Source organism: Nyctibius grandis, chromosome 1, assembly GCF_013368605.1.
Source record: "Nyctibius grandis isolate bNycGra1 chromosome 1, bNycGra1.pri, whole genome shotgun sequence".
In the NCBI taxonomy this organism is placed as follows: Eukaryota; Metazoa; Chordata; class Aves; order Nyctibiiformes; family Nyctibiidae; genus Nyctibius; species Nyctibius grandis.
Window position 1 is genome coordinate 122,780,025 of NC_090658.1, and position 26,157 is coordinate 122,806,181.

General features: G+C 42.4%; 1 protein-coding gene across 4 annotated transcripts in view; it reads right to left on the reverse strand.

The window, feature by feature from the left end:
* Positions 1–4,159: 4,159 nt before the first annotated feature.
* Positions 4,160–26,157, reverse strand: part of HS1BP3 (HCLS1 binding protein 3) — a 60,752-nt gene continuing 38,754 nt past the window's right edge. For 2 of the 4 annotated variants that reach the window (XM_068404107.1, XM_068404084.1), the window contains 3 exons: positions 21,961–22,112; positions 21,325–21,460; positions 8,840–10,605 (listed from right to left, as the gene is read on the reverse strand). In XM_068404107.1, coding sequence (XP_068260208.1) covers positions 10,377–10,605; positions 21,325–21,460; positions 21,961–22,112 — 517 coding nt within the window. In that variant the 3' untranslated portion in view covers positions 8,840–10,376. Of the gene's footprint in view, positions 4,435–8,839; positions 10,606–13,756; positions 13,872–21,324; positions 21,461–21,960; positions 22,113–26,157 lie in introns of those variants that run through there. The other 2 variants (XM_068404092.1, XM_068404098.1) reach the window with 2 other exon arrangements.

The window sequence follows — 26,157 nt, forward strand, 5'->3', positions numbered from 1 at the left end:
TGCTCATTAGTCAGCATTTCATCACTCCGTAGGTATTTTCATAACTGTGTTTCTAAGAACCAGGACTGCTGTCAGGACATTGCTTTCAGACTGCAACAAGGGAACATTCAACTCAGACTCTGCGGCAGCCGATGCCATTTCCATTTCAGGCATGGCTACACCCGTGCCCATGCTGAAGGGGCAGCAGTGTTTTTCTGTTCTGTTCAGAAAGCATCCCCAGTTCTGGGAAGCCATGCAAAACCTCAAAAATATGGGGCCTATCCCATGTTTGTATCCGGTACATATTTTTCTAGGAAACCACAAAGACTATAGTCCTAGTGTCTAATCCTGGGGAAAGCCACGCAGATGGCTTTCTAGTTTTCATGCCTCTGAAGGCATCTGTATTCTTTGCTGTGACAAGTTGATTATGATTTCAAAACAAGTTTCCCTTTAAAAAGTTCTGCCTTATGGTGTTCTGACACAAATCCAGTAAATGCTTTATTCACACCGATTCCGAGTAGTCTGTAGTGACTGAACTGTGACTGGTTCAGGGACTGGAGACTGGATGTGGAAGAGAAAGGTGACTTTTAAAGGAATTTGCAGTTTGGGTCTATTTTGCTGACATAATAAAGAAAACAGTTAAGCTTTTCCTCTTTTATTTTTAAAGGTCATTAATTTCCTTCTTATATTTTAATGGGAAAAAATAGGAGGAAACCCAGATTCTCACACCCTTAGTATTGGGAAAACTCATTAGTGATCCTAACAAACATTGTTTTTCTCACAAACATTGATAGACGTTTTAAAATGAAACAGGAATTCAACTGGAAAAGAAATTAAAACTTGTAATACCAAAATACCTGTCCTATTGCTAGTTTTCCCTCCCTTTTATCAGTTGCAATGTCACCAGTTCACTGGCTCTCCACGCATCTTCCTGAATTTCTAGAAAAACAGAGAAAAGGCAGGCAAAATTTTTTCAGAGGGAGAAAATTTCAGGTCGTCATTATGCACATCATGAAAAAGTGAAAACAAATCAGAAAATCCCTTAACCCACAAGACTGTTTTGTTTGTATTTTTAGTTCAGCCTTGAGGTTCATGGCCAAGATAGGAAACCAGACAAATCTTTTGCTGGCTCTGCTACAGACTCCCTGTTTAACTGTGGGAAGATTAATAAACCTCCCTGTTTTTTCCATGTTCTCATATGTACTATATACATACATATTATCAGACAGAGAGAAACACAGAGCCTGCAAATGACTCCAGTCTTAAATCCCAGTCTCTACTGAAGTGTCTAAAATAACTGAATATTGTTGTCATGAAATGGCTATTATTAAAATAGCTGCAGGAAAAGGAAAGGGAGGCAGCAGGTCTCCGACAGTCGTGCACAGGTGAATACCCCAGCCCCGGGCAGGGACACGGTGCTGTGCCCACTTTGTCACTCTTGTCCAGCACATTTTGAAGCGTCCCTGCCGAACAGCACAGTCTTCACAGCAAGGCAAGACAGCAGACGATGATACCTGCTGTCCTGGGATCTCTTACTGGTTTCTAATGCTGCCCTGTGTAACTCCCTGTGGTGATCTCTGGTGGAATTAAATAGGATTTGTTATTCAAACATGGCTCTAGGGAAACAGTTTTATTTTTTCCACTAAACTCTCAGTTTTTCTCTTTATCTTCTTATCATATGGTTGAGCCAAAAAAACCCATGATTTTCTTTCACAAAGCTGGAAAATCTTCAGGTCAAGTGGGAAAAAAAAAGGAAAACAAAAGGAAAAAGAAAAAGAAAAGAAAAAAAGGAAGAAAAAGGAAAAAAGAAAAAAGAAAAAAGGAAAAATAAAAAAGGGGAAAATAAAAAAGGAAAAAGAAAAAAGGAAAGAAGAAAAAAGGAAAAAAAGGAAAAAGGAAAAAAAAAGAAAAAGAAACAGCAACAGAAATAGATTTAAAAAGCTGTGGTAAATGCAGACATTACAGATTTCATCCACAGTAATTACTGGATGAGCCACTGTAGGCCAGTACCTTGAAGGGGAAGGCAGTCAGTCTGGTCATTATTGCATTAAAAGGAAATGGGTCAGCTCAGGACTGCTCTGCAAAACAGAGCTGTCACACACAGACTTGCAAATATGGGAAAACTGGAGCTGGTAAATCTGGAAAGTGCAACACGGTTCGGAATAGCCTCATTGCTTGTCAGCCGCAGCCAAAAGTGCTCCTCCGGGCACAGCCTGGGCCAGTGGGGCAGAGCCACGCCAACACCTTGCCCCCGACCCAGCCTGCTTTGTGTGGTGCCAGCTTGGACATGGGAGGAACAACAGTGTCTCATAGTGACCCCCAGTCACTATTTTTTGAGCCAGGCTTGGGACAGACAGCCTCCTGGCTTGTTACTTAAGGAAATGTTTTATTTCTTCTAGCTTTTTTCTGCTACGCTGCCTAAAGTATGCACCCAGGAAGGGAGAAACGTGGGCCTTGTGCTTTTCTCAGCCTCAGTGACTTTCGAATCCCCATCTCTCGTTTCTCGAGTAAATATGAAGCAAGGCAGTGCCAAAATCATACTTTACCTTCCCTGCTGAAACCAGAAAGGAATAAGATTCCCAGAAGAAGAAACAGAGATTTTATAGCCAGTAATAAGGAGATCTTGGGAACAGGAGACGTGCCACTCCCACACAAGACATGGACAGTGGGACCGAGTGCACCCTCAGCAAGTTTGCTGACAACACCAAGCTGTGCGGTGTGGTCAACACACTGGAGGGAAGGGGAGCCATCCAGAGGGACCTTGACAGGCTTGAGAGCCGGGCCTGTGCAAACCGCATGAAGTTCAACAAGGCCAAGTGCAAGGTCCTGCATGTGGGTTGGGGCAATGCCAAGCACAAATACAGGCTGGGTGAAGAATGGATTGAGAGCAGCCCTGAGGAGAAGGACTTGGAGGTGATGGTTAACGAGAAGCTCAACATGAACCATCAATGTGCAGCCCAGAAGGCCAACCGTATGCTGGGCTGCATCAAAAGCAGCGTAGACATTGGGTCGGGGGAGGGGATTCTGCCCCTCTACTCCGCTCTCATGAGACCCCACCTGCAGTACTGCGTTCAGCTCTGGGGCCTCCAACATAAGAAGGACATGGAGCTGTTGGAGTCAGTCCAGAGGAGGGCCACGAAGATGATCAGAGGGCTGGAGCACCTCTCCTATGAAGACAGGCTGAGAGAGTTGGGGTTATTCAGCCTGGAGAAGAGAAGGCTCCGGGGAGACCTTCTAGCAGCCTTCCAGTATCTGAAGGGGGCCTACAGGAGAGCAGGAGAGGGACTTTTTACAAGGGCAAGTAGTGACAGGATGAGGGGGAATGGTTTTAAACTGAAAGAGGGGAGATTTAGATTAGATATTAGGAAGAAATTCTTGACTGTGAGGGTAATGAGACACTGGAACAGGTTGCCCAGAGAAGCTGTGGCTGCCCCCTCCCTGGCAGTGTTAAGGCCAGGTTGGATAGAGCTTTGAGCAACCTGGTCTAGTGGAAGGTGTCCCTGCCTGTGGCAGGGGGTTTGGAGCTAGATGATCTTTAAGGTCCCTTCCAACCCAAACCATTCTACGAACCAGCATATGGTAAGCAGAGTCGATCAGGAGATTCGTTATGAAATTGCTCCCTTGAACTAAACTAAACCACTGATGAAGAGAGCCCCAAATTTCTTTTTCATTCCTCATGAAAAAAAAAGATGAATTTTCCACATCATTCCATGTAGAATTAGGTTTTCTTTTTAGGTAAGGCATTGCAACTATAATTAGCCAGCAGTTCTGGACACAAAAAATTCCTTTCACAGACTGTACACAAGATTAAATATGTAAAGTATTAAAGGTCAAGACACAGGAAGGCATATGCAGGAAAACAAATCATAGTAGCCTGCAGATATGATTGCATAAGTGGGAAAGCACAGGGTAGCTGTGCTTCTTGGCATTCAAGGTAAAGAAATGATTATTTTTGTTCACAGTAAGAACTTGTTAACATACCTGGACATTATCAAACTGAACCATTTCTATAAGCTCCTCTGAGGTGAAATCAGTGGCCTTAAATTATTATTACCAACAAAATAATCTGAGAAGTTTGTGATCATTAACACAAATTCCCTGGATGAACTTAAAAAGCAGAGAAATTAGCAAAGAAGAAAAGTGCTCAGTAAATACACCAAGAATTTTGTAATTTTATTTTGTTTGCTTTTGTGCTCATTTGAAAAACCATGGTGCTTACCTCGCCAAAGAACCATTAAACAAATTGTTCATTTCAGCTGCACAGCCCTAATCTTTCGAGGGAAGCCAGAGGCTCTGGAGCTCTGTGTATAAATCAGGCAGATGCCTTCTTTCATTCCGTCCTGTCTCTCCCATTCTCAGTGGTGCTCTCCAAGTCGATCAGGCTTGAATAGTGGTGTCACATCCTATTCCTTTACCTCCTCTTCCAAACATCAGCATCACCAGGCTTCTAAGGATCTGCATGGGATTTTGACAGATCAGATTGACCGCATATGACTCTTCCCGTGGTTGCAGGAAGCAACCCTTCAGTAACACAGACGGCACAGAAACATTGCGTTTGGCAGAAAATGGCTGAATCACATTCAGAGTATTTAATGAGTTCAAGGAGAGACTGGCTTGCATTTTTTTTACCAAAAACCAACAAAATGATGGTTTTCATACATCATCCTGATCTGACTGGGTGACTGAAACTCCCACATTAAGATGGCACACTGGTCGCAATGCTTCCCCATGGCTTTAACAGCTCCAAAGCTCCAAATCTGATACTCTGATTCCTAGGTACTTGATAATAAAAACAATATACTTGAGGGTAACAAACCATGGTGGCTGTTAATGCAGCAGGGGCAGTGGGCTGTTGTCTTTTCATGTTTGGTGATGACTTCAAACTCTGAGGTTCCTGAGCACCTCACTGAAAAAGAGCATTACATATCATCAGATGGTCTATTTAGGGGTTATTCCACTGAAATTTGCTGGGTGTTTTGATGATGCCATTTGTTGCCTAGTTACCCTTGGCAAATCTTTTACGTTTGACTTCCTAGGCAAATTGTAGTATCTACTAAACTTACCATTAAAGGTGGGATCCGGAAGAGCATTCAAGAAGAATTGAAATCTTCCTCTGGTATCAATAAGACTTTTACTGCTCACTGCAAATATAACACATATGTGCCAGAAGTGGCTTTTGAGAAAGTATATACTGCAAATCAAAATTTCCACTGACTTCAGGAATCTCCTGAGTAAATAGGAGAAATCCTAGGATCCTAGGACGGATCTTATTGAGGGGGCCTGGAACCAGGATGATAAAGCACTGAGGATGTTCTGTTCTTTCAGTCATCAAATCCTCACTATGTGACTCATTCAGTGCAAGTTTTGGGTTAGCCCAGTATAGTATTCTTCACAACAGCCAAAAGCAGATAACTACAGGGAAATATGAAAATATTTTCTTGTTGAATATTCTCCTCATTTCCAGCAACTTGAGCTCAAGGATTTCCCAAGCTCTAAGCAGCATCTTTAATAACCCTTGATAGATTTCTCTTCCATGAGTCTAACCAGTGTCTTCTTGACCCCATATAAATTTTTAGGATCCATAACATCCTGGTATGAATAAAACTTAGTCCCTAAATATCTATGACTAATCAATCCTTTAAGAAGCTTCATGGATTTCTGAACTCCCACAGCGGCACTTAATTTGACTAGTAATTTAATTTACTATCATCAGCTTTCACTGCTAGTATTTTTACTCAAAGTGCATCCTACAGATGGTTCTCTAGTAACACAAGCACATGATTTCCCTTCACTTGAATTCTTCATTAGGTTCAATGCATGACATTAAACACTAGTAGTATGCGGAAGGCTATAAAGGAAGATCAGTGATATGGTGAGGGCTGAAAAAAATGGATCAGAAGGGTTTAAAGATGAATCAAGGAAGGAATGGGTGCAATACAGAAAGCAACTGAGTGACTTTATTCGGTCCTGTTGTTGTTGTTGAGATGAAAAGTAAGAATATAGATAAAACCTCACAGTAAAACCCCTCTCTCTTCTTGACTTACAGAGGTTTAAACTGTCACAAATGTGTGATCACATCCATCGTTAAGAAACATGGTTGATGCACACCCACACATAGATTCAAGAATCCTTGGTGACATTAGTGACAGTCACATTTTTAGGTGAAGTATCAGTGCTTTCTTATACTCTCTGTTAAATCTAATGACCACAGGGGTTGGTCATTTACAGTCTCCTTTCATTAGCTAATGCCTTAGTGCCCCACGAGCGTGATGGATTTTCATGACATTAAATCACAGGCTGACTTGTGTATTCTGCTGTAGCAAGCTCAGCTTCTTTGCAGAAGCTAACATCTGGGTAAAGATTAGCAAAAATATCAGTTTCAATTAACGTATTTTTTTAGACCCAACCCAAGTCGTCACAGACAGAACTAGGCCTTAAATGCCACGTGAGAATTAGCTTTCCTAAAAATCTGGCAACAGAACAGACCTGAGCAGATGACCCATAGGTCGTCTGTGAAATACCCAGCTTGGTGAAATCAGTATTTTAACTGTGACCCAAATAATGAAGTATATAGTGTTATTTGTTAATTAGTGCTGTACCTCATAACAAGCAGAAGGTTATGAAAAACAAGAAGCAGCTTCTAAAGCAATAGAGATACCTATTGTGAGTACCAGTCACTAAAGAAAACATCTTTTGTAAGGGTTTAAATACAACTCTCTTGCTTTTCCAACCTTCTGATGAGCCTGCTATTACTAATGTCAAAAGGTGATACCTGTCAGCCAAGAACTACATTAGAGGCCATAATTGAATTTCAAGAGTTGTCAAGAGCAGGGTAATAAAATAGCTGCTACTAGCAGTGATGTATGAAAAAAAAAAAAGTAAGTTCTGATCTGGCAGGATGCAAAGTATGTTGTGTGGTTTCCCTATGTCATTTCAAATAATATGTTCAATTTTTCTGGGCTACATTTGTCTGACATTCTTCTCTTGTATAATAATGATTCATTATGCATAATTTATTCAAGGACTGTAACTCACCTCCAAGTGCCTATAAATATTACTGCAGCTAGACATTTGCATTGTAAAACAAATGCATAACACTGGGATTTATGAAGGATCCTTTTATGTTAGTTCCTTGACAGGAAAGATAGATTTTTTCTGAAGTAAAACATTGACCTTAAACTCATCTTAAACATCTAGCACAGGAAACAATTAACAGCTCTTCTTTCCCTGTGTTGTTTAGGTAATTTGACAATTTTAGGGAGGGCTGGGGGGCAAAGTATTCCTTGACCGTTCAAAATGGATACAGCTATACTGTTGTTACATCAGTATTGCTGGGAATGTCCCCATGGTTATGATAGTGATATATAATATCTACCCTCCCACTGCCCTGCAACAGCATGAGCCATTTCTGAGAGGAGCTCTTAGAGGTGGTGGAAGGCAGACAGATGACATTGCTATGAGGAACAGTGAAGGAAAAACATAGTCCCAGCTGGAACAAAGGCAGCACATTGTGTCACTGCACCAAATGGTGTTAATGAAAGGGTGCAGGATGCTGGCATCCTTTATTGCCCCTGGTAAATTGTACGTGGATATGTAGCAATTCTTCTAAAAACGGGAGAAATCCAGTGCAAGATGACAACACTCATCTAGGGCACACCAAGTCGTGGGACTCTGGTACCGTAGTGATGTCCTGACCTGTCTTGCTGCCACCCTCACTGGGCAGAGTTGTTCAGTCTAGAAAAGAGACTGAAAGGAATATACTTTGTTTTGTTTTTGTGGTGATGAGAATTAGAAGTAACGAGCTTAAGTTGCAGGAAGGAACAGTTATGTCAAGCAGTAGGAAAACATTTCTAATAATACGTTGGCAAAGAATTGTAATGGCACATCCAGGGAGCCTATGACATCTCCAGTGCTGCTCTCCAGCCAGCCAAACTTTTAAAGACAGGTTAGAAAAATGTGTATGAGAGAGAACACAGGCATAATTACTGCTGCTGCAAGAATAATTCAGTGCCCATGCTCAAGTATCTCTCCAGCCTAACTGTGTTCAGCCACCATGTCCTCCTCTGGCATCTGCCTACTCTTCCACCTGCAGCCTCACATCAATAACACCTTGTCCTGGCCAGTAAGAACTTCCACCAGCAGGACACAGGCCAGACGTTCCTGCACAGGGCAGGATGGTGGACAAACAGGTCTTCCCAGGCCACTGCCAGCTCTGCTCTTCTATGGTTTGTCTAATTTACTTCAAGAAATCTTAATCCTTTTCCTGTGTTGATCCCCCACTAAGGGTGAAGATCTGCACTCAGCCTACTGATCATTAAATCCATGGCCTCAATATGGTAGTTTTAGCAGAGTTCAGGCCATGTGATGGGCTGCAGGCCAAAAATGCAGAAACGCAAGCAGTCTCCCAGAATAGCGCTGAATAAAGCGGAGATCAAGATTCCTCAACCCTCAGTTAAATATACAGTGGTTGTTCATGACACCAGGTAGTGCAGCAGGAAGGCTGTCCTGAATTAATTTCTCCTGCCTGCTGTTCTCTGCCTGCTCTCTGGTAAGTCATTTATTTTCTCCTCAGTGCTTTTGTTCCCCTTTTGCAGGATGGGATAAACAAGCTTCCTAATTGCACCAGGACACTGTGAGAACAGACAGGCTCAGGTACTACCTTTGCCCATATACAGTTTTACCTTTAGCTGCTCTCAAAGGAAATATAAGTGCAGCCACATTTTTGGTTTCACACTTATTTACACAGGCTTTTAGCTGAGCATGCACTTTAACACCATGTAACACTCGTCATGTCTTAAATGGAATCCATCCTTTTAACTCCAATTCGCTGCTACTGTACAACCTAGAGAACAACAACACCTGCAGGTTAGCAAAATGTTTTATTATACTGAAATATATTGTACATAGATGAGAGCCAATGGTTACGTTTTATCTGTCCCATCAAACCAAAATGCCTTTATCATATTTTCCATTGGCTTAAAAAAGAAATACTAATAGAGATAATTTTGTTATTAAAAATATATGTAACACTTTCTATTTATTTTGTTCCATATTAGAAAGGCAAATTTGGGGATAGTGATATGGCTTAAATATATTAATATTTTCCCCCTGGGGAGCTTTTCTTCACATCTGGATAGAACACACGTGGAATAAGTTCAGGAATCTCTACATGACAGCAGGTATCAACCCACATTAGATGTAAATTCAGCATGTTCAACCGAAGTGCCTGAGATGGGGAAGAATGGGGGTAGTCTGGGATGCCTGATCTACCATGTTTTTCTTTTCCTGCATATTAAAATTTCTCCAGTATATTTTCTTCCTTTTTTTTTCCTCTGGATAATCCCAAGTTTGTCCTCCCTTGTTTTAACCTTGCCATAGTAATGAACAGACTACTGTTTTATCAAAAACCTCATTTTAGCTTAGTGGAATTAATCACCATGGCTGCTTCTTTAAGTTCTGGGAGAAGGGAAGGAGAAAGACAGAGTGAGTGACTCCAGAAAGCAATTCCAAACTCTTCCATTAGGACACCTGCACTGAATCACCTCCTGGAGAAATCTCTTTCTCTCCACTAACTACAGCAGAAGCCCAGGAAGACTTGGCTGGAAAAAATCAGCCCTTGTGAATCTTGAGTAGGTTCACAAGAGTCTTACAGCATCCAAACCTCCTACACACTGCCACCTCCACATATGTCTGCAGCTGCACCCTTAGCCATCTTCAGGCATTTGCTATTCTCCCCAGGGGTCAGAGATGCATACCATCTAGTGTTGGCAGTCCTACAAGTTGTCCTACAAGTTGGCATTTGAGCAACAACAAAGGCAGCAGATTGTCAGGCGTAGATGGGATTTGAGTATTTCTCTGAACTACAGAGGAACTGTTATCTACACTTAACAGTTCCTGGTTATAAATTACTGAAATACCAGTCAGGGTGAAAAGGGCTGCTACAAAAATGCATAGGATAAAAGGAAAATTACCTTTCAGGTGAGCTAAAACACACCATCTAAAATGCCAGGAACAGCATCCTGTCCTGCCTCAGACCATTTGTTGGACACTATTCACAGTTGCAGGTGTGCAATATGCTTACCATTTTCAATCAGGACTAAACTGGCTGAAACTGTACTATATTGATACTAAAATAGTAGCAGACAATCTGTAATGCTATGTCCTTGTCCACGTTCCCTGTAAAACCCTGAAAATCTAAGGCAGCATTATACCACAGCTGCACTGTTCTGAAAACATGACCTTGAGCCTGTGCTAGTCCAACTTGCCACTCTCTATATGATGGTACACAAATGAGCACTGTGACAGTAAAGAGAGCTGGTCAATTCTTGCTGCCATCACTTGAGCTCATTGGGAGTTTGGGCCAAGAAGGCATCATTACATTTTAAAAATACGTATGTTCAAAAAAGACTTGTGTCTTGGTTGTTGATAGATTCATTTTCCTGGATATACTTGAGAATGTCCACTTCATTCATTGGCTGAATCCTGTTTTCCTTTGGCTTTGCCAGTGGAGATGAATTAGTGTTCCTGGGGGCAACTGCTGGCTTCTGAGGCAACGATGGTTTTGATGGTACCTTAGGTTTTGGTTTGGAGGTTACTTTCAAGAGTTTCTCTAAATCGTCTTCAACTCTGGAATGAGAAGAAAACATCAGTAACATTTTCAGAATTTCTGAGCTGCTTTTTGCTGCAGTTTTGCAGCTTATTTTGCATTCCTGCAAAATAAAACTTCCTGCAGAAAAGGATCAACTTTAATGAATTTTTCTTTTAGGAAGAGCTTTCCATAAAAGTTTCAATGTTACCAAAGTAAGAACTGTCTTTTTATAATGTGATTTTTTTCAGTTCATCATGCAAGTTAATTAATTTTACAGCATGTTTTCAGATGTCTAAATTAAAAGCAATCTGCAATTATCAAAATAAAAAGAACTTGATTTTAGTTTGGGGAAAAAAATGCTTTTGCTTTGCGGCAGGATGGTTTGCTTCCTCAAGAGCTCAGAAATTTTCACCGGATAGTAAAATTTTTCACACTCAGCTCTGCTTCCTCTTCATCCTCATCCCCCAACACTGAGATTGAGCATCCCCCATGCTCAATCATGAGAAACTGGAAAATCTAATGGCTTTAAAAATATTATATTCACATCTGCTTCCAAGAAACTGAAGGAGCTTTGCAATCTGTGAACACATACAGCAACTCTTTTTGGTGACTATTATTTCACTAGGAAATAGTCCTATTTCCTAGTGAAATTACCCAAAACACCTGAAACAGTTAAGTATGTTTTCTACCTGGATTGTTTGACCTTATCAAGAGACACAGCATGCTGTGTGTGCCCAACTCCGTTGCCATTGAAGCTGTTAACAGATTTTGAGAGAGCCCTTTTAACAGATAGTCCTGTGACTCCAAGAGGTAGCTGCCTTTGGAAAGTGTATATGTGAAGGGAAAGAAGGCTGTGACACATCGTATCTCTAAAAGATAGAGCAGAGATGGCAAAGTAAAAGTTAGCCTAGTTAGAGAAGTCTTTGCAGGCCACAGTATTTTCTGCTCTGAACCAAAATAATCTTGTTTTGGTCCTCTGAGAACACTGGTCAAACAAAATACCATAAGGATTAAAAGCAGTTGTTCATTTCCCAACGGCTTGATTGATAAATAATCATTAAGCAGCCAAAATCCAACCAGCAATCCATGCAGATCATCAGCTGTGTAATGACCAGCTACAAAAGTGAAGCCCCTGATAAAATGCATACTTCATATATCCTTATAAAACACATGACTTGCAAAAGGCTCCACCCCTAACTGTAGCACACAAACCTAAGAAAGCTAAAGCGTAAGAAGTGCAAGCAAAAACTATTACATGGGGCACCAGGAGCCAAAGATTAAGAGGAACAGCAGGTTTGTAATATGCAGGTATCTCCTTGCCAAACCCCAGCTCTAGTGTGATACACTTACTCTTAAAAGACCATAGCATCTTAGGTAGTGAAATGATTTCACTGTTTAACTGTTTACAAGCACTGATACAAGAACTGTTTTTACCACACTTCAGTATCAGCTGAATCAGCCCGTTAGGCTGTAACAGTGCCAGCAGTAAAACTCCCTCTGCCTCAGCCAAAGGGTAGCCTGACAGGGAAGCCACAAATGAACTAAGAGACAAAATTAAGGTGCCGGAGTTATTCTAAAGGGACTGGAATTTTCTTTGGTGCTAAAATTCCCTTCAAATAGTTTTACTTAGTTCACTCTTAGAGGACTTGTGAGGATAAGAAAGTCTGGTCCAGTGATTCTTAAACAAGATGGAAGTCAGAAGCACATGTGCAGCCCATCCTCTCCCTCTGTCTCTGCTGGAGCACTACGTCAAGAGGTGGCACAAACCCTCCATCCTGAAGGATGGGCTGGATGCTCTCTGTTGGTCACAGCACCCATAATCATCTCACGGCAAACAGCAAGGAGCAAATGGAGATGTGACTAAGGGAACAGACAACAGCTGTTTCTCTCCGGGAGGATTCTCCGAAGCTCCTCATTTGAGCCCCTGGTGAAAGAAAGGGGTTTGTTGGAGCACCTCTCCAGCAGCTCCACTCACTGGAACAAGATACCATACAGGGAGTCTAAGAAAAGTGCCTTTTTAGTCTGTTCTTCTACAAGCCCCATAGGTAGGCAGTCCCTGGAGCATGAATAAGTCTCATCTCATGTCAGGCACTTTTTGGTCCTTCCACTCATTTGTCTTTTTGTAATTTGTATCTTCCTCATGCCAGGCAATGAGGCCATTTCGGGGCGGCGGTCATCCAGACCCCTGCAAAGCCACTGGGATAACTTCTGTTGACTAAACAGGACTGTGATTTCTCCCTTTCTCTCTTTGTTCACTGGTAGTCTTAGGAGAGATACTGTAAATGCCTCTACCACATGGCAGAACAGTTGGTGGGGCCTTCTGCAGACAGTTAAAATAAAGTAGGCAGTTAAAGCAAAGCTGAGCCCTTCCATAATTTGGGAAGCAACTTATTTGGGTAACTGGCCAGGATCATGGGTAACATGATCAACAGAAAAATCAATGTATCTGAGACACATAATTGCTTCAGCCCTAGTGAATATTATTTGCATGTTAAAACCACAGGTACTTAAAGAGCCCCAGCACCCTCAGCTAAGGATCCCACTATTATTAAGAAAAATTGCATAATTTCAAGGGTTTCTTTTTTATGTTTGCCCTTATTAAAAGCTGTGAGGAACTTATGACTGTACTGTCCAGGCTGAAACAAACTACACTCACCATGAACTGGCCACAAAGTGAACAAGGATTAGCCTGAATTTTCTGCCATATAGATGGTCAGAACCCTTTAAGATAAAACCATCCTTGAAGTCAGATCTTTTTGTGACTCCCAAAGGGAATCTAAAAAGGATCTGTTTTAACCAAGGCTAATCTTACCAAATCAACTGCCTGAACACTAATATCTAAAACCAGGAAATACCTAAACAGACCAACTAATGGACAGAGCTGGGTCACTGTCTCAGAGCTCTGCACCTTGAAATCTACCTTGTGGACTTTGTATTCCATCAGGCAGCTCAAATTTCATGCCCCAAGTAATTCTGAAGATTACATTCTCTTTTATTTAGATAATAAGATTTCTGATGTGTCTTAGTTTCCGTGATTCCCTGTGGGTGACATATCCTACCTAACTTACAAAACACATTGTCAGTGTATTCCTTCCTTCTGAATTCTTCATCTACATAGAAGAAATTAATTTAATTTAAGCCCAGGCATTTTTGTTTGCTGCTAACTCTGATATCCAAGAGATAGCTCACCTGTGATCACATTGCCAAGACATGTTCTTGTTCTCTTTGCTGTGTAATAAACAAAACATGTTGGGGCTGGTATTTCTGAAGCCTGGTTTTCTTTAGCTGATCTGATGCCTCCCTCCTTGGCATAAACAAATACAGAATGAATCAGTGTCCATGTCATAAAGTTTTGGTCATAAATAACAGAAACCATAATAACCAGATGAACAATATACACATACACATACAGATCATCTGGAGGAAGCATGATTTTGAACTAGGTGCGCTGTTCAGCAGGGGCAGCAGCAAACACAGCTCACCAACCTGATGAGATGGTACAGCTTCCTGAACTCTCTACTCCTGTGTGGCTCTGTACTAATTTCTGTGCTAACCACAGCAACAAAACCACTCAGCACCAAATACCCCCAAAAGATGCAGTCCAGTAGGCTGAGGTTTTTTTCATGGGTGATGGGGGAAGTTTTTTGGTAGTGTGCTTTTAGGCCAAAAATTGTGCAGGAGGTAATTTTTCAAAGTCTGGAAGCTGATCATGTAAATCTCCTTTTTTTGTCCTGGATTTTTTAAAGACATTGGTTAGACAGAAGTCTTTTTACAGAGAACACAGCAGATAATATGTGGTCTTTGTCTCAAAACGTGCTTTTAATTGCTGCAGTGATAGGCAAACTGTTTGATCCACTGCTATTTGATCATGTGAGACACAACTGTCTTTGGAAAACTAAAGAGGTAAAATGCAAAATGCCTCAGGCAGAGATCGAAACAAGGACTTCTATTTCTTGAGAAGCAAATGAACTGTTACAGTGCATAACTACCACCATATTTAACTCCAGGCCAGGAAGAGGAAGAAAAAATCAAGCAACTATTCTAAAATAACAAGGAGATTGAAGGAAGAACCTTCCCATCCCCCATCTTTTTATAGACAATCAGGCACAGAATCCCTGTAATTAATCATTCTCTAATTAGTCTCTTTCTTTTTCTGTAATGGAAAAGCAGCGCCACATTGTTTAAAATTCCTGCCATACTGTTGTGCTGATTCATGGATTCTATTGGTGGAAAATCTCTTTGTTTCCAGGCACAGACAGCAATCAAACCCCTTACTGAAGAAAGGCTGTCACAAAGCCCTATGATATGACTGCTAGCGTGTGGACTTCAAGAGAGTAAACGGGTTCTGACTCAGACACAGACACAGCTGCCATCAGAACATCAACACTTTAGATGCCACTTCTCTGAACTCTGTCCTGTCTATCTGGACAACATCTTTGGGACAGGAATTGACTACGTGCATGTATGGCATCTAGCATGGTGGGGACAGCGACCTCTGCTTGCTGGGAATGCTCTAATGAGGAGAATCACTAATGAAAGCAAGAGACAAAGACTCCCATAATTTGCTAAGGTATCCAAAAGGATCATGCTTGAAACCAGGTTATGCAACTCACAGCAGTTCTTGGAGAATAGGCTTTTATCTTTCCCTATCTTATTATCCGTGTCTTTATTTTGTCTGGTGTTAATTACAAGTACAAGAGATACCTCAGTGAAGCCTTGGGGAAAGGTGTAATATCACATATATGACTTGGGAAAAGACTTGTGCCCAAAAATAGGCAGCAGGCTTCGAAGTATCTGTTGACCACCACTTCTGCTATGGTCAGTAGAGACAGTGCGATGTCTAACAAGGCCCGTGGAAATTATACAGGTTGGAGTTAACCACAGGAGTGCAAAGCACAGAGGGCTGTGTAGGAGATATCTCCTCTCCTGCTTTCCCCTGCAAGCCATTACAGGTAAATTCATACTGGTACTTTAACCAGTGCCAGGAAATATGTCTGGACACTGGAATGTGCGAGTCTGCACTGTTGAAATGGTAGAAGAACCACTGGCACAGCTTTGGTCTGGGACAGATTAGCCCTCCTCCAAAAAGCTCACAGGCACAACTTGAAGCTGGTGCAGGACAGGGACCATTCCCAGCAGGCAGCTGTGTGCACTCACCTTGTTCTGGAGCTGGAGAGAGCCTAATAGCGTGGATGCAGCCCAGTGGTGCTATCTGGCCGAGGGCCAGAGAATAGACTCATTAGTACAGGTAAGTCCTACACGCATATGCTCACAAGAAGCCCCCTGAGGAAAACAGCCTACCGGTTAGATCACTCACCCAGGAAATGAGACAATTCAATTTTTATAATTTGAACCAGAGAGCTGGTTCAATTTTTCCCCAGCCTGAAGAAGCTTAAACCTCTCTCTCCTGCTTCTCTAGAAAATCACCAGGCAAAGGCATAGTTGGGGCAGGGGAGAGCAGGCAGCTTTTCCCCTCCAGCTGAAGATGGCTGTTGAAAATGCAAGTAACCTGAGGCAAGATTGTTGAAATCTGGTGACTCTCAAGCCTAGCAAAAGCATCTCTGGCCAGACTAGGAAAGACTAGGACTCTAGGTCACCTCACCACATTATTCTCTACAGCCCATACATGTTCTTACGGGTTGGGCAAGAATTAACGTTCCCCATCTGGCAAAAGCCTTTCTATTCTGTTGGCCAAGTTTACTTTGTAGCTCTTCCAGTGTTTATAAGTAGCATCACTATACATCACAGGAAAAATAAAAAGAACAACATAAATGCTTGAAAACCATCACGGAAAGTGTTCTTGGGCAGCAAGCAAAACCACCAAGAACTGGTAAAGAAAAGAAGAACAGCTACTTACGTGTTTACTGAGAGCTACTGCAGCCAAATCAAGGTTCTTTCCCCACAGTCAGGTCACAACAAGCAAGGGAAACTGCCCTAGAGTGGTCAGGAAATTTCTTACTCAGCTCTTGCAACCTCCTCTACAACCTGCCCATTTACCCAAACAACTCTCTGCTCACAGGATCTAGATTTCAACCTTGTGGAGTTTCTCAAAGCTCTTCTCCTACCCATGGTGCTGCTCTCATATCCTCAGGACAGCAAGAAAGCTTTTCATATCCCATGGTGCTGGAGATGGTGTCACATACGACTCCTAGCTAGTCTGAAGATATAAGTGTTGCGCTCTGAATTCAGCAGCTGCTAATGGCCTGCTGAATGAAGAACATACAAACTTTTTCTGCTTCAAGGGTGGCAACAGTTCCTTGGCAAACCTGAAGCTAACAAACCTGCTCAAGAAGCTGCATGCACTGAATGGTGTTTATGAATGGCCATTGTTAGGATGCGGTTTCACAAATAGCTTCAGCCTCTAACAACGTAATGCTCCTGAAAGGGTCATCACTTGCATCACTGATGGCACAGCTCGCAGCTGTAAATACAGATCAACCTGTAAAATTAATCTTCTAAGGGCACAGGCAGGACGATGCAGCTGTAGCACAAAGGTAAGAGCTGGACAGTCCCTTTCAACACCAGCAGTCTTAGAGCAGCATAAGCTTAAGAAAGAACACACCACTCTACCATCACAGGCAGCAGAACTGGGACCCTGCTGACACATTTCTCAGCACTGGAAAAAGGCAAATCTTATGCTGACAGCTGCTTCCTTCCAGTTCAACTCCCTATTCATTAGCAAAGGTGAAGCTAATTAAATCTCTCCTAAAAGGGTGCTCAGACAACTGCGATAATTATTTCAGGCTAGGATGTGTGATAATTTATGTAATTCTGTGGGTCCACAGAGCTGCTGCAACACTCACAGGATTAATTCTAGCATTGGTTTTCCACAAGAACCTGATCCATCAAACCAGGGAGGCACAATTTAGATTAATGAGGCAGACGAGGTCGACCGCAGTCCTGCTGCACGAAAACTTAATTTGCACATCTGTGGCCACTGGATGGGTGGAGATGAGAAAATAAGATGGCATGAGAATCCACAATGGGAGAGTTCGCAGGATACTGATTCCTGCAGAAGTTGACTTGTGCCTCTAGCTTAATGGAAATCAGACCTGAAGAGAGGCTTTGAGAGTGGAGGCAAATGGCTGAATGCATCCAGAAGGAATCTTTATACGGTATGACGTGACTCAGGAAAATGACAGGAGAAAAGGGAAGCCTGGTCCTTAGTCCATGCCCAAGGATAATTCTTTTAACATCTGGGAAAGTGTTGATCAGCTGCCCTTTCATCTCACTGCAGCTGGTCACCTTGCACCTTGGAAGAGTCAAAAGTAATGGGACCCAGGACCTCCCAGAAGACCCTGGGTTCGTCTGTATCCCTGTGGTGAAGAGATAAGCCAAAAAGACTTGGTCACCTATCCCTCCCTTTCTCAAAGCACATCCCATGAAGCAAGAGTATCACATGCTCCTTTTTTCCTGAAGGCAACATGATAGGACTTGACCTTGCTAGTTCCTACCACAGCAATTTATCTCTTTTCCACAAGCTCTGGAAGTGGTGCTCTACAGGCGTCTCACTGATGTATTATGGCAGATCTAGTGGTAGGAAGGAGTGCCTGCATCTACCATGCCAGTGGTTAGAGTGAGGTAGCTCACCTAGTTTCTCCATTGTCATCACTTAATATTTGTTGGTACACCAAGAAATTAGTAATCAGTAAAAGGCTGGTCAATGGACAGGAAGAGGGAAGATAGTTGTTTGAACGGACATGGGTATTTTGCCATAAAAAGAAATCTTTCATTACACTTACAAAGCAATTTGTTCTTCTCAAAGCTCAACCCTCGTTAATGTAAAGTAGGTGATTCTATTAAAAATAGTAATTCTCATTTCATTTGAGCAGGTATCCACAGAGAGCACAGTCTTCAGTTTGCAGTGAGAACATTTATCATATTCTCTTCTCCCTCATGTTGTGACAAGCACAGCCCATGCACATTTTGCAGACTCATTTGTCTCCATAACAGTCTCTTCCTCAAGAGTTACAAGTCACTGCTGGGGATTCACTGCTGTGCTGACAGCGCTGTGGTGCTACTGCTGCTACAACCACTCAGGTACCATAAAGACCACGAAGGACTTGGTTGCTCCTGTGTTCTGCTCCGAACATCATATTTTTCCCATCTCCCCGTTGGAAGAAGAAGGTTCTGCCTTCCTCTGCCTTAGGCAGTGCTCTCCTATCTCTGCCCATGATTCACTGGAAAGTACATTTTCCAGTAAAAGTCAGACACTTCTCGGATCTACCACATGCATGTCAGCAGACCATCTGGTACGTGCAAATGCACACTACACAAGTCAAGAGCTACCACATCTGCATGATTCAGCTAATCCACCTGTGTACAGTGAACATGCCTAGGTTTCTGGACCTACCACAGAGCTGCTGGTGCATCATAGCTCAGGCCAGTCTTAGGTCTTGACAAAATGTGTCCAGGCGAATTTTCTGCATGGTATAACAGAGTATGTCCAACAGATCAAGATGTCTGCCAGTTTTCCTTTAGTAGCTTACCCAGCTCTAGCCCACTAAAGGAATGGGTCGTCACAGCTCCCACTTTGATCTGAGGGCTGCAGAGAGATTTCTTCAGTCCCCTTTGAGAGGGGAGAGGGATTGTTGACATCTACAGGGCAAAGGCAAGATTTATTCTTAGGCCTGAAAATACCCTCAAGCCCCCATCCCAGAGAGATTGCAAGGTTCAACTCATATTGAACATTCCTTCTCACCACAAAGGATCACTGCATGGAAAAGGGACTGTGGCACTGCCCTGCAAGAACATGTAACACCAGTCTGGTGGTAAGGGAAGGTGGGAGATGATTCAAATGTTGCCTCTACATTAGACCTGACAGTTCTGCTAAGGCTTCCAGCTAAAAAGAATACAAAGTGCACTGTTCATTACCACTTTAGAAAGTTCCGCTACAGGATTTCAGGTGACTGCAATGAATTTACATACAGGTGAGGTGAAACATTCTGCTAGGTTAAAACAGCACTGTCTCTACTCTTCCCTCCTTTAACAGCTTCTCCTTTATCCCCAGTCACCTTGCAATTCATCCCACCAGCTTTCTATGATGTGCAGATAACACTGTGACCTAGCTTTATCAGGGGGATTTCAGAGGGTGTTAGGCACCTGAACAGATCCTACCTATCTGCCTATACCTCTCGCACAGCCACGAGTTGCCTCTGGATTCCCGTAGCAACTTTCCCATTGGACCGCTGGCATGATTTTCTGCTTCATTACGTGTATTCATTTCCAATTGGATCTTGATGACTTGTCAACTACTGAAAGCAGTGGGACAATTCAAGAATAAATGAAAACTACTGGAATTTAAAAGGAATGGAATATTTTCCCATGAGTTTCCATTACCATCTGGGTGTGCTGCTAACACTGATGACCACAAACTGATCTAAAAGCGTGGTCTATTGGTCTCGGAGCAGACTTCAGAGACCTTTCTCTGCCACAAAGGAAGAGAAAACATATAATCCAAAGGACATTAACATGCCAGATGAAGAAGCTCTCTCCACTAGTGGATAATAATGCAAGGACTGCATTGAAACAGGTGCTTCTCTTCTAGCCATATGAACAATCTGGATCAAGCACTATATGCTGAGATTGCTAGCAAAGGAGAAAGCAAACATGAAAATATTGCTCCCAATATACCACAGCGCTAAATCAGGTCATGTCCTGCCTCATCAGCTTCTATAAACATCAGGTGGACTGTCAGGATGTAATGTGAGATGGCACCCAACCCAATTTAACCTCTGTTTAAATGAAGTTAGGTATTACTGCTAAGATAGCTAGTACTTTTGCTCGCGTAGAAAGCACTAACAGCAAAACTACCTGCTTGAAGAGAGGTTTGAAACCACACACAGATTCTCTCTCCTGGGTTTAATACCTGCTGCGGAAATCATACATCCTAACAGGAGCTGGCTGGCAAGAATTAGCACTGGGATTAGGTTGGCCTCATCATTCGGATGCCAGCCTGAGATCCAGAAAGCATGAATTTGACTCTTTACTGAAACACAGATTCCCTGGTGATGCTGGTCTCTCTGGGCATTGGCTCCCTGCATGATCTCTTGAGCGTTATCAGTGTGGGTAAACTAGCCTTCTGGGAGAGATGTTAGGAATAAAACACATTAAGTGATGATATGTTCCACTAACAAGGGGGCAGGTAAGTGTAAGAGCAAGTACATTATTCCTTCCTGTAACTGTGAGCTCTGCCCCCCTCTTTCCATTAAATTAAAAAGTAAATGCAGGGTGATTAATGAGAGTCCTTTACAGCTGCGGAGGTGTGCACAGGATTCCTCCTGGAAGTGGGCATGGAGGTCTGTGAGCCACCAGCACAAAATCATTCCTCTTGTGGCAAGAGGCAAGAGCCCCTGATTTCAGCTCACTGAAGCTGAATTCCTCTTTGTTTCTGGGCTTTGTTTCTCACTTTTCATAATGGAGGTCAGTTTTCACTCCCTGTGTATCTCTTGCAGAAAGCGGAAGTGTCATGTTAGAAAACAGTGACTAGATGGCATGCCTTGGGCCTTCAAGACCCTTCCTTTGGAGTCACAGGATAATACCTTGCACTCTACCTTTCTCAAAGGGTCTTCCTAATTTCCTTTTTAATGTCTTTGATTTCCAAGCTCCATGACGCATATATTTTACTTGTAAGTACAAGTATTGATTCACAGTTAGTATTCAAATTATTTAAGCTTTGCCCTCAAATTCATCTCTTTTGAGGTCTAAATAACTCTTCAGATCACCTTCATCCTACATGCTACATTTGAGATGTGTACCTCAGCAGTTCCTCAGTGTCCTCCTCAGGACCTGTGTTCAGCACATACTCCTTGTTCTTACAGGCAGCTGGCAGCAGTAGTGAGTCACCCAGTCTGACCACCCCACCAAGGTCTGGATCTTCAAATAATTTCAGATCTAGAAAGGGGAACCAGAAAATGCTGTAGTTAAATCATGCTACATAACACAATACCTGCATTAACACTAGCCAGTAAATCTGGCTACTGGGCTGAAAAAAAGATCATGTAGACAATTCTTTTTTTACAAGGACTTCCAAGCCACAAAGTGCAGTGATACTCTGCACTCTCAGGGCTTGGTAAATCTGCTTTCTTCTTGCACTCAAAAGTAGGTCACATTATTCTTGTTAATGTGGCATGAGTGACTGTGGGACAGCCAGCTCCCACAGACCTATAATAACCAAGCCAAAAATGTCAACAGCGAACAGCTATGGGAACTATAGGTCTTATTTATTCTTTCTGAATGCTTCTAGATGATTCTGCCCCAGCTGAAGATTTGCCTTAACACTTGCAAGCCATTATTTAGCCTGTATACTCCATATCCCTACATTTTAAAAGCTCAGTTAATCACATGCTTTAGATAAAACAATCTGTGTATATACAAATATAGACTAGATTTACTCTCTTTTATCTTCCTCCTGGGACCAATTGATGAGAAATCTTTTTCTGGGCCAAAGAGTCCTTCATCTGGATCTACTTCCTCTTCAAAAATGGTTAATTTGGGCTTCTCTTCCTTGGTTGGACGAACAGATGCCTTCTTTGGTTTTTTAGTTCTAAAAACATAAGAGACAAGAAAGTCAGTTGCAATTCTTCATTTAATAGGAAAGATTTATGGCTAGAAAGTCTCATAAGCTGAAAATAGATGGAGGCTGGGAAGGGATTAGAGAAAGCTACATAGGCATCTTTTAGTTGTTGGCAAGAACAGGGTATTGAGCTGGAGGGACTGTTGGTCTGACCGACTCTACCTGTATTCATGTTTTGTATTCTTAAGAACTATCAAGGAACCCAATGGGAACTGGAAGAGCAGGGCTAACAATGCTCTACTGTGCAAACTACCACCCGATTCCATTTGTTTTAAGCAGTTTTACTCCTCCCACACAGAAAGCTTAAAATAAGAAAGCAGTTACAGCAACATTGTCATAGACAGACAGAAAAGGGATGGCTCGAAAAACAAACTGCAGGTTGGACCATCGCACTGATCCCTTTGGACAGGTTTTTAAAAATCTCTTTGGCTCCATTTCCTTGCCAGTGCCTGCTGCTGTTTTTGACTGCTGCATACTCCTTTCATAAAGGTGTTAGACACTCCCCTCATCCTCCCCAGAGTAGACATGATATGAAGACACCTTTAAGTTGAAGCAAGCAGGGACTGGAAGATACTCGGTTGGACAGACTGCTATTTGCAGAATTTACAAATGTCACTCAGTACTTTCTCGAACCAAGGACAGGATTAACTTCCTCTAAAATTAGTCTTCTAATAATTTGCCAGTGAGACAAAGTTAATTTTTAGGCTTCTTTTCAACTCAGTGGAAAGAGACAGACATCTCCATAGGATAATTAATCCCATCTATTTTGAACACTGATATTTGGATGCAATAAATCTCTGAAGATCTTCTCTCCCCCTGGCTGGAGAAGGAAGCTAAAAACTAGTTTGGATTAGAGACCACATTTGCATATGGCTTAAACAAGGAGAGATGAATCTCCTTCCAAGAACAGAGTGAAAAGCGTGTGCCTCATGCTCTCATACCTAGGAGTCACGTTCCACTAGCTGAAACTACAAGCCAGCTTTCACAGTAGGGCAGCTTAAGTTATGAGGCAAACAAGATGGCACAAAAAAGAAAATTTAGAGAACAGGACAAAAACCTTTGGATGAAAAGTCCAATTCAAACTAAGCTGAAAGAGAAGCATTCATTAGGACAGCATGTCCTTCCTAAGAAATTGCCATATTTCAGAGGTCTTTACTCTTGGCAGTCATGGCCTTGCAATTTCTAAGGTAGCCCCTTTGAGAGCCTCTTACAATAGAAGATCTGAGCTTCTCCTTTGCAGAGAGCAGGTCAGGTTTCAGCCTAGAGCAAACCCAATTATCAGCACTTAACATGCCATAGTCATCAAAAACTAAGAACTAAGGTCAAAAGATTACACGTACATTCCAACTACATTAAAGAACCTTGTAAAATCCTCTTCCGATTACAGCTGCACATAAAAGAGTAGAGTCCAGTTACTTCTAGTTATTTTCACAAGTTTGTTATCACCAAATAGAACCTATGGATGATACTACCTTGCTACCACCACTTTGTCTCTTAGCAATGGGAAATGCTGCACTTCAGAGGCCTAAGAGCAATCCTCATGCAGAACTTAAACACAGCCTTATTTGGAAATATACCCTATTCAATACACCAAAGGTATCTGCAGTTGTCAGCGACTAATTTCCTGAACTGTTCATGATACAAAACTTTCTAAATCAGGAGAAACTTCCATGGCTTGCCTTTTTTTTTTTTTTGTGTTTATATTCATCATGGATATGCCTTGAGTGACTTACGAATTTGAGCTACTTTTGAAAGGTCAGGTCTAAGAAACTGTCTCAAACTGAAGCATTTCTAAGAGCCTTCTTCCAAAACCTGACAAAATCTAAAGTTATAATATGTACAAGCCAGACAGCTTTCACCCCGGATTCATACACAAACTCAAATTCATTGCTTTATTAGCTGTGGTAAGAAATCTATCACTCAAATGAACTTAAGTATCAAAGGAAAAGGTAAAAAAATGAGAACCATTATATTTAACAACAGTTAAGTCTTTAACAACAGAAGAACAGTAAGAGCGAGTCTTTCAGAGCTGACAAATGATTAAAAATAGAATTAGTAGACACAAATAAATCCAATCTACTGGGGAAGAAGTACCCTTTATTTGCATAATTCATGCCTTGCAATGTATTCTTTGAGAAGTCCGTGACAATATAGATGAGGATTTGCCAACCTACAGAGTGTCCAGAAGTCTTTCACAAGATCCCTTGTCCATCCAGAGAGTTACAACAGCTCTCCTGATGCATAAGAGCCAGTTATGCCACAAGTACTTATATACATGAGCCAATACAGTTCCAAGCAACAGCTCTCCACCCCCGTGAAGTTAACAAGGAGTTTACTAATAGTTAGCGAAAGTACTTGCAGCAAAGAGTACCAGAATGGTGGGAAATTGGGAGACCTCATTAATGTTTATAAATATGTAAAGGGCAAGGGTCATGAGGATGGAGCCAGGCTCTTCTCAGTGACTTCCATTGACAGGACAAGGGGCAATGGATGCAAGCTGGAACACAGGAGGTTCCGCATAAATATGAGGAAAAACTTCTTTACAGTGAGGGTAACTGAACACTGGAACAGGCTGCCCAGAGAGGTTGTGGAGTCTCCTTCTCTGGAGACATTCAAAACCCGCCTGGACGCATCCTGTGTGACATGATCTAGGTAATCCTGCTCCGGCAGGGGGATTGGACTAGATGATCTTTCGAGGTCCCTTCCAATCCCTAACATTCTGTGATTCTGTGATTCTGTGAAATACTGAGGAGAGGGAAGAGAACCATAAAGGGTGTCATAAAGAATAGCAGGTAAAACAAAATCAATTGAACTGAAAAGTCCTGGTAAGAACCCTCTGTTTAGTCCAGCCATCAAACCAGCCCACTTACACTGACTCACTTTCTGTTTTGCCAGGGGACTCCATTGGCAGTTACAGGGCACAGGGCCAAACCCACAGGGCTTGACTGCTACCAGTAGGAACATGAAGTGGTTGTTTTTCTGCCTTCCAGATGTTTCCCCTCACTGCCCTTCTAAGGAAGCCACAGTTGGACTGCCAAGTAATTCCAGCATATCCATACAGAGACTCTGTTGAGGTTGGTTTCTAACTGGGAATCAGGATTCCCACGGTTCTGTATTTAGCTGTGCCAGTCCAGGCTGTGCACTGCTGAGCAGAGGTTAATGGATGAGAAAGGGTGTGTAAGAAGTTTTGGAGCCTGTCTGAGTTTCTGGTTCCTCAACCAGCTTCAGCTGGTCTGAGTGTTTGTCTGCCTGCCCCCTCATCTTCTCTCTCTATATTCCTGCCATGTCCCCATAAGCAGAGGACCAGGGACTTAGCTGGAACTGAGCTGATCGTGAAGCCATGTGCTGGTAGGCATGCAGAGGAGAAGCTGTAAGGATAGTTAATATAGTTAATTCAATGTGCTAGGGTACAGTAAGCTGAGCAGGGATGCAGAGGCTTTTGGGAAGACAGAAATGAAGGAACATTTAGTGTCGTAAAGTATTACTGTACTCAAGCCCTGCACTTCATTAGCACCTTATTCATACATCACACCCACAGCCTTGGTATCCGACTGTGGTGGGTTGACCCTGCCTGGACGCCAGGTGCCCACCAAAGCTGCTCTATCACTCCCCTCCTCAGCTGGACAGCAGAGAGAAAATACAGCAAAAGGCTCGTGGGTCGAGATAAGGACAGGGAGAGATCACTCAGCAACTACCGTCATGTGCAAACCAGACGTGACTTGGGGAAACGAGTTTAATTTATCACCAATCAAATCAGAGTAGGATAATGAGAAATAAAACCAAATCTTAAAAACATCTTCCCCCTACCCCTCCCTTCTTCCCAGGCTTAACTTTACTCCTGATTTTCTCTACCTCCTCCCCACCAGCAGCATAAGAGGATGGGGAAGGGGTTGCAGTCAGTTCATCACATGTTGTCTCTGCCGCTCCTTCCTCAGAGTGAGGATTCCTCACACTCTTGCGCTGCTCCAGCATGGGGTCCCTCCCACAGGAGACAGTCCTCCATGAACTTCTCCAA